Genomic DNA, 15,001 nt, shown 5'->3' with positions numbered 1-15,001 from the left:
TTAGGCAATTACATGTAAAAGCCTAAAAAAGTAAATTTTAAAAAGAAATTAACAAAAAAAAAAAAAAAAAAACAACAATATTTTAGAGTGGGGGATCACTTTTACATATAAATTTAACATAAACTAATCATCCACTTCCAGACCAGATAGTGTTTTTAAAGATATATAACAAAAAAACTTTTAATTAGCCATTTTCTTAATTTCTTTAGAGATCAGTTGTGTGTGTGTGTGTGTGTGTGTGTGTGTGTGTGTGTGTGTGTGTGCTATAAATAAGATAATTACTTGTTTTACTGACCTACATTATGAATAAATACTGACCGTACCCTACTCGGAAGCATTCCACCATAATTTCTTTCAACAGAGTCTAAATTGCCCAAGTTAGCTCATCTATTCATTTGTTCACTCTTGCATAGCAGGATTGCTCAAACTAGCCTCCCATGCCACTACAGTCCATTCCTTTTTGCTTTTGTTCTGTACAGTCAATCCTAAATCAACATGCATCTATGTATTTATCTCCTTGTTGAAAAATATTTGGTTACATGTTTTTTTCTGGGCCAGAAATGAATGATCATTATTGCTTGATAGTCTGGAAGCTTATGTGAAAGTGATTTCCTCACTTTAAAAATAATATTTATTTTTTAAAGTTAAATCTTTGTGTGTATGTGTGTGTGCGCATGCAGCAGAAGAATTAATATATGGTGCAAGCCCCCAGTTTTACCCAATAATAAAATGAAATAATAGCAACAATCACATCGAAGATAACAGTCAGAGAAATGTAAATGAAGCCGCTTTAATTTTACTATCCTCAATCCTGATAAGAGAGGAATAACTGGTTTGCTAAATCCTTTCTTATATTTTCTTTGACAACTTCTTCGTTTATTTGTTTTAAGTTTTGTTGCTCAGCAACTTGTTTCATATTTTTTTGTTTCATATCTTTTTGCTTCCATTTTTTTGTTTCATTTTTTTTTTTTTTCAATAAAATAAAAGGTTTGTTTGATTCTCTATTGTCTTTATGATTTTAATCAACTACAAAAACTCACATAGTTGTGTATGACAAACAATGTTTACAGTAAACAGACCAGGTTTCCATGCATTAGAAGAGAAATGAAAATGTCAGAAGTTTGAAAAAAAAAAAAAAATTCACAAAAGATGAGATCTAAATTTACCATAACTATGTGCTGCTAAAACTCTGTGAATCTTGCTTTTCTTTTTTTTTTGTATGCTAATGAATTACTGCATATAAAGGCCCGATAGCCACTCAAGGATAAGTTAATGAGATTATTAATCAATGATTTTGTCCGCTGCATTATGAATCATAGCTGACAGAATGAGAACAATCTTCCCCTGTGGATTTAGTTTGAATTCAACAGAAAGATTTCTAAATTCAAAAAGATGCACCTGAAGAAGGATGGATGTTACATTGATTGAAACGTGAAAATAACAAATGTGATGAAAATAGTATATGTTTTTTTATTAGGGGGTGTCACCATTTATCAAGGTTGGAGACCACTACAGGATAAATGTTAATGCATGTCAGTTGGATGGTGATTATTGGTAATGGTGGAACTTGGTAGTGTTTGTTTATTTAATAGGATAGATCAACAAGAACTTGTTCACATTAGATTTGAAAATGACCATGTTATAGTCAGCTAGAAGTATTGTGTTCCATTGATGGGTAATTTTATATGCACACACACTTTGGGGTGGGGTAATGTTATTGCAAATAAAAAATAGAAACCATTTATTAAAATAAAATTTTTTATAGTTATAAAAATGTTAAATATAAACTTGATTTTCACTTTCCATGAGTACAACTTTGAAAGTTTTCTTTTCTCCAGCATTTTTATCCATTTGGTTTTTCACCTGATGATGATTCAACAAAGAATCGAAAACGTTCATGATACATAATAGAACATAGATTAATTGTTTTGATTTTAACATAAAACAGATCATTAGAAAAATCCAAAAAATTAAAAACGGTATAATTACGTGAAAGATTTCTGTTAATTTAATAGTGTACAAGTGTGTACAATTGCTATGATATTAAATGTTGGCCCTTCCATTTCTCTCCTAGTTTGAGGTGCTGCATATAAACATGATCCATAGGAACTTGTTATAGATTTTCAAATGTCTTTACTCACAGGGTATTTTTTAAATAACTTTTTAAAAATGAAATCTTTTTCAAGTTAAATCTTTTTTTTTTTTTTTAAATAACTTTTGCAACAGGCAATAATTATATTTTTCAATAAAATTTTAAAAAATTAAAAACAGATAAAAATACTCAACTTAAGGTTCATCAGCAGTGTCATCATGAAATAATACAATTATCATATTTCTTTTAGTTTTTTTTTTTTCATTTTTAATAATGTTAACTGGATGTATGTGATAATGACACACACACACAAAAAAAAAAAAATGAAATCAACAAGAATTTCCCAACGGGAGCCATTTTCCTTAAATTGGTCCATTACCACTAGAAATAGAAACTTTCTTTAACCAATTACACCCAAATTGGTTATTTATAACTGCATTTATTTGCAACAATTTAGTTTCATTCATAGTTGAATCAATTATTTTCAACATTTTCCTAAATAAAATTATTTATTATTATAAATTCCAGTCAGTGTAGACAGCATCAGAAGTGTATGATTATTATTATTAAAAATTAATAAATGTTGGTAAATCCATTTCTTTAAATATACACTATTGGAATACACAACTTAGTCTATTATTTATTGTTGTATTTATGTATTAATTTTGTTTGTTATGCTATTTATTTTGAATATTTATTTACTGTTTTTAATTGTGAAATATGTTTAATATATTAATAGCCCCAGTATTAAATGTTATTTTGTTGATATTGGATTGTATTTTTTAAAAAATAAGTATTGCTTCAAGTAATTTTAGTCTATGCAATTATTTTCATACATAATTTTAGCATTGTTAGTATTTTTCTTATATATATATATATATATATATATATATATATATCAAATGAAAGATGAAGAAGGAAAAGGTAAAGGGGAAAATTAAGAAAAGAAAATCTCTTTAGGTCATGGCATTTTGAAACTAAATGCTTCTCATCAGAAGAGGAGAAGGACCAGAATTATACAAAATGCAAATATAGATAAAAACTGGCTTCATAACATTTAGATATTAAATGAGTGAAGGGATACAATAATATTGTAACAATACACACACACACAAAAACCGTTGGGTCACCTACTGTGCTCAGGTTAGCTTGTTTGAATCATGGAAAATGTGAGTTGGCAAAGCAAGTTTAATATGAAAAACAAAATGATAAAATCTCAAATTAGTCACTTTCTGCTTGCTATATCTCCCATCCTTCCCTCTATTTCTCTCAACTATGCATCCAATCATAGTACTACTTGTGGTGTTATTCCCTTTTGTTTATGATGCACTATTCCAATCTCTATTCTTTCTTTTCTTTGTTACTTTCAATGGTTAATGAATAGAGAGAAATGGGAGTGATGGAAGCAAAAGTGACAGACAACATATAGAATAAGAGTAATTAGATATAAAAACATCATATAGTGAGAGAGGGTGAAAGTGATAGAGATGGCTCACTGGATGAGTTATATACAAATTACGGCTTATAAGAACAATTGAAATAGAACATTTTGTTTTCAAACATAATTCAATCCCAAAATTGACAAATATTTTAGCATATATTTATTATGATTAAAATATATATATATAGAGAGAGAGAGAGAGGAAAAAGGCTTTATGGAAACAAGCGTTGATTGACTCAACTTTAGTATAAAAGTGATAAGTGTGTAGGTCATATATTAATATCACAGTCACAGTGTATCATTGCACAAAGGAAAACTGAAAAAAAAGGTGACATTGGTCATAAAAGCACCAATTACCGTGAAGGGTTATGCTGGCAAATACCAGTCAGTTTATTCAGCATCAGAAGTGTATGATTTAACCTTTAGCACTATGGAGGTAGCTTCATTTGACAAGCAAACGAAAATTAAGAACTCTGTGGTCGTATATTTCAAGATTATGCTTAGGTTGTCAATTTTCAACATCATTTCTTGCTATGTATTCGTTATGCCTCTCACATGCTTTTATTGTAATCAATAATCTCGTTTCAACATTTAAGTTTAAAAAAATAAAGATGGTGTATATATACCAGCAGGGAGACCCGACGTTGCCCAGGATTCAATGAGGATTAAAATATTTTATTGTCATCGAAATCGATGATTCCCCCATTTTTCAATCAAATCGATTAATTGCCTGCTGTAGTTGGGGACCCACTGCAGTGCACCAGAAGGAAAATCCATATGCCACCCTGCAGTGACTTAGTCCACAATACATTATAGCTTACATTGCACTGTAGAGAACCTACTGTTGATTTTTATAAAATTATTTTTTATATAATGGCTTGAATTAAAGTTTAAAATGAAAAACTCAAGTATCATGGTTAAGTTGTGCTCTAAACAGAAACATTCATTTCGAACATATATGCTGAGCCTTTCTACTTGTGCAGTAATATAAAAATAAAAAAATAATATAAAGGGGAAGAGAGAAGAAGAGGTTAAGATTTAGAAAGATAAAAGCCGGTGAGGGATGCATCGTTCAAAGACCTTACTTATCCTATCCCACAACTAACCCTACCCATATTAGATCACGAGACTCTAAATTTGTAAACGAAATAAGAAAATGTTTTTGTCTTGAAATATCAGTTATCGAGGATAATTCTTGGCCTGAAGGTGTAATCTCTCCAATACGGGTGATTACAGAAACATGTATGCACATATGTAGCCATCAATGTTTGTATAAATAAATTAAATGTACCTGCTCTGTTTACTCATTGAGCACTGTTTAGTAGACACATGTTGTTTCATTGGATATACTTCTAGGAAACTAAACTCTACTGCCATAATATATATATATATATATATATATATATATATATATATATATATATAAACACAATTGCTTCCAACTACATATATTGTATAAGCTATCTTTCTATATATATTTGTATGGACAGAGTTTACTTCTAAACTAATTAACCAATCATTATGAATTTTACATCACAGTTGATAGGTAAAGGGGGTCAAAATGTAGGCTATATTTAGTTTTATGTAATAGCAGTGGAAGCTCTTCACAAAAATTCAAATAGTTCAGATTTTTGTGAAATGTTAAAAATATACATTAGTTATCTATTAATATATATAATACCCAAATTTCAGTTTCTTTAGAATATTTTAAATGTTTTTACAGCGCATAATATGGGTACAACCTTCCATTTCAAAATTCAGATTTCTATTAAATTTGAGCCATAGTCGTTAGACACTAATTAAGTAAGATTCCCTGAATTTCAATTTCTTCTTAAGGCTCCTTAAGCCTTCATTTTTAGACATTTTGTAAAATAAAAATCATGCAATGGATTGTGATCAAAATTAGAACGAGGATTCTAAACATTAAGTTTAGTGTGATTATATCTTGATTTTAATCTTCATAACAACAACAACAAAGAAAAATTTTCTTTGCGGTTATAGCGTATATTTTTTACTCAAGGCCAATAGACGCACGTAGGTACAGAAGCATCATTAAAGGACGCTGTAAATGAACATTATTGAAAATAGAAAAATTTCATTTCTTCATTATAAATGCATTTTCTGATAAAAAACGGACGAATGTCTGAAATATAAAAATTAACATCTATAATTTAGAGCACATATAATACACCGACCCCCAAAGTAGAAGGTACTGACCAAGAAAATGACATAATAGCTACTTTTCCCCTCCAAAAATAAATAGAGAAGGTAATACCAGGGAGAAGATAATGCCTTAAAGTCTGATATCATGACAACAGAACAGATATTAAATTAACCCCCTCTCCAAAGGAGGGTGTAATACCTGGGAGGACTACCTCCACCTCATCTCCATAAAAAACGAAGGCAGCAATTCCTGGAAAAATGGTCTTATGACAACAGAACGAATTCTATACTACCCATCTCTCTTAAAAGATAATATAATAGATGAAATCTTTTTTTTTTACATTTAAAAATGCCATAAAAACATAATTTTTGTTTCATGGTTCATTTGGCTAAGATCAAAGCATAGTATATTAAGGTTTCTAGCTAGGAACAGTATAGACCAATCTTAGGTAGAGTGACAAGGATGACCATAGACATAACCAATCAAAACACTTTAAAAGCAATAAGATTTATAGAAACAAACGTGGTCTGCTATTTAAACAAAATTGCCTAAACATAAGTTTTAGTAGCATTATACGTTGATTTCATGAGTCTGGTTGCTCCTATAATAACTGGAATGATGGAGATCTTCCTAAGATTTCAAATTTCTTTTCATGTCGTACATAAAACCTTGTGCCTAATTTGTTTCAACTGTATTATTCTTTCTGAAATAAGTTTTGTTTTTTTTAATTTCCTTATTTTATTTTAACTGTGGATAGGGCATCCTACTGGGTGCCAGACATTCACCTACTACCTCATACATTCCAACCAAAAGATTTTTTTTTTAAATTCTAACCGTCCCTTTAAGTGCAATTGTTTGTATCTCTCTTACACTTGGTTCACCGGGTATATTTGCCAGGTAGTTTCTGAAATTCTTTTTACACGAGTCTGGTTGCTTCTATAATTACCGGAATGATAGAGATCTTCTTAAGATTCCAGTTTCTTTTCATGTTGTGCATAAGACCTTGTGCCTAATTTGTTTCGACTGTATTATTCTTTCTGAAATAAATAAATTTTTCAAAGTGTAGTATCTGTTTCATGTGATATCAGATGTTGTACGATTGACGAAAGTATTAAGTGTATATAAAGTACAACATTGCAAAATTACAACCATATATTACAGAATATTAAATTATTAAAAGCTATTTATAAAATAAGTATGCAAACTAAGAAAACCTAAAGATGTTTGTGGGCATTTACAGATTACTATATGTACGGTATCACAAAATCTTATGTTGCAAAATTGAATAAACATGATTCGTTTTGATGTTAATATAGTTGGGACTTTCTCATTTAGATTACCTATTGTATCTTTCTTTTATATAATAAAGTAAAGTCGATTTCCCTCCTATTCCATTGACAATTATAGTTCTGTGACCACAAGCAGTATATAGAATTCTACTATGGTCACAGTTTTGCTCGATACTTGATGCATATTTTCAAAAACTATGTGTTTGTTCATTTTCAATGATTTCTACAATTTTTCCAGCTAAACTACTCCTCCTAAAACAAATCATACATATACGAAGTTGGAGTAATTTTCCCTCACACTCTCTTATCTACTGCCACTGTCAACACTTTACACCGGATAGTATTCTTTATAGGATATTATTCCTTGCTTTTACTATCATTATTTCATTTTTTTTTTTTTTTGGTCTTGTGGTGGTTTTTTATCTACTATACTTTTACATATCACCTACACATACACTTACTGCTTTTAAATTGTTCTGATTGGTTATTCTAGAGACTTTCTTTTACATTCAGGATTACTGAATAATAGATTCAGATTATCAAAATTACCCCCAAGTGTTTGTTATCAGTGGCATTCATGATTCTAACTTATTCGTGTTTATTTACTTCTGATGTATTTCTTTCAATTTCTTTCACATTTTTATACTCTTAAGATTTCTATAATGACAAAACATTTATTTTCTAAGTCTCGTTAGATACATTCGGTGACTTAAGATTTTTTTTTTTCTTTTTTTAATTTTCCTATTTTTATTTTAGCTGTGGATGGGGCATCCTACTGGGTGGCAGGCATTCACCTACTATCATGTACAATCAAACCAACAGATTTTTTTTTAAGATTCTAACTGTCCCTTTAAGTGCAATTGTTTGTATCTCTCTTGCACTTGGTTCACCGGGTATATTTGCCAGATAGTTTTTTTAAAATTCTTTTTACATAAGTCTGGTGGCTTCTATTATTACCGGAATGATGGAGATCTTAAAGTTCCAGTTTCTTTTCATGTCATACATAAAACCTTGGTATTTTGCTATCCCCTCTCAGCTCTGTTTAACCCAGCATCAGAACTTTGACTAAGGTTGCATCTTTCTCTTTCTTGACCCATATCACTATGTCAGGTTTAATAGTTTCATTTTTTTTAGGTACATATCTGTAGGAATTACATAGTCATGATGGATGGTGTATGACTAATTTCCAACTGTTCTTTTTGGTATATGTTCCAAAGACTTGCTGCTACATTCAATATCTAACTTTTTACAGTAGAGATATTTACACACTCTATTGCGTTTCATTATATAGTAGTCATCTCCAGCATTTGATTAAACAATTTTGTTATCATACATATATTTCTATTCTCCAATAACTGAATACAATTTATGAACAGAAAAAAAGAAATTGGAATTCAAACATGGTGACTATATACTTTCATTTTCTTTCTTTCTTTCTTTCTTGAATTTCAGACATTGATACGTTTCTTTTTTCTTCTATTATAATTATTATTGTTGTTATTATCATTATGATGCCTAATAGCTATGGATTGTTAATCTGAATAAATTTTTTTTTTTAAATATAGCCATTATAGAAACATATATATATGTAAATTCTGATACAATAATGTGTAATATATAATATTACACATTATTGTATCAGAATTTACATATATATATATATATGTTTCTATAATGGCTATATTTTTTAAAAAATTTATTTCAGATTAGCAATCCATAGCTATTAGGCACGAATTAAGCAAGATTCCCTGAATTTACATTTCTTCTGGAGACTCCTTCGATTTTAGATATTTTAGACCCCTTTAAATTTTAGACATTTTCTAGAGTTAAAATTATGTAATAGATTTTGATCAAAATTGGAATAAGGATTTTAGACATAAAATGTTAGTAACATTATTTGTTGATATGAATTTTTGTAAAGGGACGTAAAAATGGTGCAAAAATTTTGTTCAGGGAATTAATTTAATCTGTTTTGGTAAGGATATTTTTTGTATGTATATATTGTATAATTGTAGGCAATTCAATAAGATATATATATATATATATATATATATATATATATATATATATATATATATATATTGGTGTCAGCACAAATCAGATACGAGTATACATTTTGCTCATTAAGATTGAGCCAGCCCCAGGTGATCCACGAGGCGCAACTTCGTGTCGCACACACTTCAGGTGTCACTATTCACTGCAGTAAACATGTGCTTGACATGCAGGTTCAGGAAGGCATGTTGCTGGTACACCATTACATAGAGTACTGTCTTGTCGCCTACTCGCCAGGTGAGTTTATTCGGGGTGCATCTTCCCCAGATAATAACCTGGAAATTTCTATGATTTGGCGCAGTACATACAGTATATACATAATTAAATTGCCTACAATCTCAGCAAATTTTTAATAGCAATATACAGCTTTGTTAATACTTCTGAATTCATCCAGTTTATTATGAAAATATCTAATACTAATATCATTATTTGTAACTTGATTAAGTAAATTATTCAACGATTACAAAAGAAGTCTATTTATGTGGTAAATTGAAGTGGTCGATCATAGAAAAAGTTTCAAATCCAAACAAAGCGAACCTAAAATGGATCTCTTATATTGAATCCTCATCAGCCTCTGTCTCCTCATAAGTGTTGGTGTAATACATGGTTCATTTGGCTAAGACCAAAGCATAGTATATAAAGGTTTCTAGCTAGGAATAGTATAGACCAATCTTAGGTAGAGTGACAAGGATGACCATAGACATAACCAATCAAAACACTTTAAAAGCAATAAGATTTATGGAAACTTTATGTTATATATAAAGTAATGTATGATAAAAAATGGAAATAATATTCCAGCAGAATATGTATATTACATGAACTAAAGCGTATTGTATATCAAAAACTGGTTTTGTAAATCATTTGAAATCACACAACCAAAGGTTGTGAGGACAGCCTTATAATGATGCTATAACAGTATGACCGGAAATGCTAAGTTGTCATATTTGTGGGATAATCTGCAAATCAAAAAGTGGCCTCACACGACATTCGAGGATTCAAAGTATTAACATGCGACCACTCTTACAAGAAGGAAAGTTTCTGCGCCACATATGTGAATGTTTATGCAGGACTGAAGCTGGGCTAAAAAGCCACTTATGTGCACACAACTGCACAGCAGTTGACTGAAGAGATGGCAAACTTCTGTCAAGGAGAAGCAATCATCATATTTCTATGTACAGGGTGGAACAATAAAATTGTTGCCCTAGAAAAGGGCAACATGATTCCATTTCCGTTTGATGAAAACCGGTTTTCTTTTTTTGTTGCAGACCATCTACTAGTTAACCAGTTGTGTAAAAATCCCAAGAGTGATAGAGGCCTTCTCTCATGTCTGAAAGTGACACACTGTTCAACGAGCGAGATCAAACATGTGTCGCTGGACAACTCATGCTCTCTACCAATCCAAATTATGACAACAGCACCATTGCCAACACCCTCGAAATGCATTGCTGGATTGCCACAAATAACAGGGACATGCACAGGGTGATGAAAACAAAGTTTCCGGCCACAGTTATGGTCTTTGGTGTGGTTTCAAATGAGAACCACATTATGCCACCTCACATCTTTGAAGTCGACTTGAAAGTCAACATTAAAGTGTACCTGGATGTGCTGGAGTGTGGTGATCCCCTGGTGCAATCAGGTGGCCGCTGGCAGACCCTGGGTATTGCAGTAGGACTCAGTGCTGGCTCATGTCCAAAGAGACCCAGGCTTGGCTTTAGAAGGAGTGCTATGACTTTGTACTCTTCTCTCATTGACCCTGCCGGACTACTTCTTTTGGTTATAGGTCAAGAACATCACCAACATGACCTCCTACAACACCAAAGCCAGCTTGATTGCTGCTATCTTCCAAGTATTCGCTGAGCTCCTTCCAGCACTTGTACAAAAGGCATGCTCCCAATTTTGGACCCATATCGAGGTGGTGATTGAGGTTGAAGGCGGTTATATTGAATAGATGTCAGCTCTACTACATAATTAAGTTACCTGAATTGATTTTTTCAATAAAAGTTTTAAAATAAAGTTGTGTTGTTTTCTTAAGGGCAACACTTATTGCTTTATCCTGTATAAAACTAAACTAATTAAGCGATCATTATGAATTTTTTAACACAGCTGTGGGGAACACAGGTGGATAATTATGCAATAAGGGTACATTCGAGTATTAGTAAACAACTATTATGCCAAGTGGGTCGGTTGTTATAGTAGATTTAGTTTTTTAAAATCTTTCTGACATGCATGTGCTGTCCATGTTTTGTGGACCAGCAGGTAAATCTCATCGTCAATTATAGATGTGTCATCATTGTTAACAAGCAAAAATAGTCTCAGCTCAAATCAAAAGCAAAATTAACAATTCTTAACAAGAGGGAAATACAATCCCCCCCCCCCTGAAAATGCCACCCATCGAATCAGTAATAAGATTCACAATTTGTTTCTGCAATCCAACCTTATTTAGTAGAAATAAATAAATTTCAGTCACTGTCTGACTTGTCTACCAAGTTTCAGTCATGAATATCCAACAGTCTTTGTTTTATTGCCAAATTAAAAGCTAAAAGAGGTTAAGATTCTGTAAGGATCACACTCTCTACTGATGAAACAATTACTAAATTGTCTCAGGATAAAACAGACTGACATTCATTTGGTTAACAAATGTGACACACAAGATGAAAGTTTATTTCTACCAAACATGGTTGAATTGCAGAAAGGATTGTGAATTTTATTGAATCAATCCATAGAGAAAGGAATTTTCTTGGCATCACTCTGTAAAGGTTCCGGGCAAATTTTGTTTTGATAAGCAGTGCAGTAATATATATCTATATATATATTTTTTTTTTTCTTTTAATTGGTTTAAATTTAAATAAGGGATAACAAAAAAAAAAAATTATTTGCAGAAATTCCTGATTTTGAATTGATCAGTTAAGAATCTTGTCCAAAACTTTGTCGATGACTGTTAGCAGCGTCTGTGACAAGCGATAATGTGCTGGAATCCTTTGCTCTAACACAGGCCGCTGCACCAAGTATCTGTGAAGCAAAAATTAAAAAGTTAACATTAAAATTATAAAGAACTGTAGCACTAGGGACTCATGTGACCCCAACAATTCTTAGAGAAAATAGACTACTTCATGTAAACACTAAATAATCAAAGAATTATGTGCAAGGTGATTTCAATAAGTTTCCAGACTTTTTTCGTATAGGCACTTTTATTGATAGTAGATATATGAAATTCTAGCCACCTTCAAAGTAATCTCCTCTGGCTGCAATGCACTTGCTGTACCATTCCAACAACTTCTGGAAGGCCCCACGGAAATCGTCTTGTGTGAGCTTGTCAATGACTCTTGTCACAGCCTCTTTCATCTCCTCAATTGTCTCATAACGACAACCTCTAAGGTTTTCCTTGAGCTTATGGAATAACCAAAAGTCACAGGGAGCAAAATCAGGAAGAATGAGGAACTGTCTTGATGCCATCTTGGTCAAATAGTCTGTGACAAGGATGGAGTTGTGGACTGGTGCATTCACGCAAATTTTCTGCATCTTCAGTTCCTTGTAAATAATTGTGTGTACAGTTCTCACACTGACATCAAACTGCACTTATAGTTTCTATAGACACACACGATAGTTAGGTACGGGCAAAATGAATGCCAATGCTCAAAATGTATAAACATTTTGACCCCTCCCTTTACTTAAAAAAAAAAAAATCACCCAAAATCAGGAAATTAACCAATTTTAATGAAATTTTCAGTATTTATCAAATAATGATCGCAGAATATAATGAACGAATTATTTTTATTTAAATCTTAGTGGAAATGTATTATTTTGTTTAAACAAAAAATACCTTTACTAACGTTATGGTTTTCAGTAGTAAATAAAAAACGCAAGAATTTATTTTTGCTTTTTTTTTATATAAATAAAGCATCATCATTTGTAACAATAAAAATAAAATAAAATAATTTTTACAGTTACATTATAAAAAAAAAGTCCCTAAAGTCCGTATTAATGAATTCAATTCGAAGAAAATTTAATTTCTCGAACTACCAATATTACATTTGAATTAAACATTGTTTACTTAATATTTTCACAAAAAAAAATTATAATTGCAAAAAATATTTCTACTTTTTTTAAAATTACAGGTTTCGCATAATTTTTATATGCAAGATTTTAATAATTTCCTTGCTCACAAGAATGTGAAACTTTCGGCATAACATATTTTTTATATAATATTGAACAATAATCGAAAAAAAAAATTAATTTAAAAACAGGAACATAGAAAAATAATTAAATTAAAGAATGGAAAAATTGATACAAACGTTCAGAATAGGAATGTATGGATGCACGTCTGGGGAAAAAAAGAAAAATATCACAACCCTTCCTCCCTTTTAATTACATGACGTTATGTTCACAGTCTTTTGACTGCCTGAAATTTTGGGCCTTCCTATATTCCGTGTATACAAAATTTTCGTTTGTTGCATTTTGCAAACGGCAAAATCACTCAGTTTTGGGGCTAATTAATGTATGTTTTGTACAAACAAGGTTTTTTATTTTTAATTCAATATCTTAGAACTTTACTAATTATCTTTGAAATAGACCCAGAAAACTAATATTTATCTTTTAAAGGATTTTTACAATGAACTTATTTAACTTCAAAATTTAGCTGAATTGAGAAGCTCGCCGTGAAAACATTTTTCATAACTTTTTTTTTCACGTGTACAAATATTTTTTCCTTTTGGAAATTAAGTTTAGTCCTTAATCTTTCAAATACAATCAAAAAGTAGTCGGAAACCTATAAAAAAATTATGATAAATCGGCTTTCAAAACTAGATCCCCCTATTTTTGCCCGTACCTAACGATGGTCCTTATCCATGAAATTCTTTATTTAGCCAGTCAACTCAGGTGTTATGACTTCCTCACTCCTCCCACGCCTCTCATCATCCCGCACAAACTCCCTGCCTTCCTTGAATCTCTTATGCTACTCAAAAACTGATGTTTGATTCATGCAAGATGGTCTAAAAGCAGTTTGAAGCATTCCATACGTTTCTGTGGCATTTTTTTTCCAAGTTTAAAACAGAATTTTATTGCATATCGTTCTTCTGAAGTATCCTTATATCCAGATTGAATTTTTGAAATTCACCAGCTGTGATAATCAGGCTTTTATAGGGTGTATTCCTATTCCTGCTGTAGCTGTTCATTTGAACCTGAAATCATAAAAATTGGTCAGTCATCTCATAAGATATATAGCAATAACATACTGAATTTTCAAGAGTCTACGACAATTTTAAATGCAGTACATAGTCTGGAAACTTATCGAAGGCACCTTGTAATTTCAAAGAAGTTTTTAGCTTTTTTTAGCTTTCCTATATAAATAAAAAAGTAGATGTATGTATATATGTGTATGAAAATATTTAACTGATAAACTCTTAAACTACTGGTTAATTAACACTGAAATTAACAGGAAATAGTAATCATACACCAAAGATGGTTTATAACGAGTAAAATCATTGTTTGGATGGATGAATACCATGCACAGAAATATGTCGACAAGTTGAAGTGCAAAATGTTCATTTCAACTTGCCAACATATTTCTATTATTTCTGCGCATGTGCAAATTCATTCATAGCTTGAAGTGATTTAATTTTAAATCTTTCTTATCTATGTCGATAGCTCAAATGGTAGGGAACACCTCTGGAGCACTAAATGTTTTGGTTTCGATTCCAGCTGATGGCACACAAGTCATTTTTTTTTTAACTTTTGAAATCAGTACTATATATATATATATATATATATATATATATATATATATATATATATATATATATACTAGCTGGCTTTGTCATCTGATCATAGTTTAGCAAAATTTGCTATTTAAAATAATTTAAACCAAAATTTTAAATAATAAACATTTCATTCATAAGTTTGCTGCAACTACAAGACTAAAACGTTTACATTTGTATAACTAAATAAGTAATAATATTTTGTTAATC

At 30.9% G+C, this 15,001-nt stretch overlaps 2 protein-coding genes across 7 annotated transcripts in view; one reads left to right on the top strand and one right to left on the bottom strand.

Moving 5' to 3' along the window:
- Positions 1-15,001, top strand: part of LOC145243990 (uncharacterized) — a 170,069-nt gene that overhangs the window by 99,953 nt on the left and 55,115 nt on the right. The window lies entirely within an intron of this gene.
- The window catches only part of LOC145243988 (uncharacterized protein C12orf56-like), a 165,707-nt gene continuing 161,695 nt past the window's right edge, over positions 10,990-15,001 (bottom strand). For both annotated transcript variants that reach the window (XM_080107130.1, XM_080107129.1), the window contains exon 11: positions 10,990-12,047. In XM_080107130.1, the coding sequence (XP_079963256.1) occupies positions 11,939-12,047 (109 nt within the window). In that variant the 3' untranslated portion in view covers positions 10,990-11,938. The remainder of the gene's footprint in view (positions 12,048-15,001) is intronic.

This window comes from Euprymna scolopes, chromosome 22, assembly GCF_053919585.1.
Source record: "Euprymna scolopes isolate OS-2025 chromosome 22, ASM5391958v1, whole genome shotgun sequence".
NCBI classification, from domain to species: Eukaryota; Metazoa; Mollusca; class Cephalopoda; order Sepiida; family Sepiolidae; genus Euprymna; species Euprymna scolopes.
Note: the sequence above shows the minus strand (reverse complement) of the source record. Positions and strands in the feature narration are given on the sequence as shown.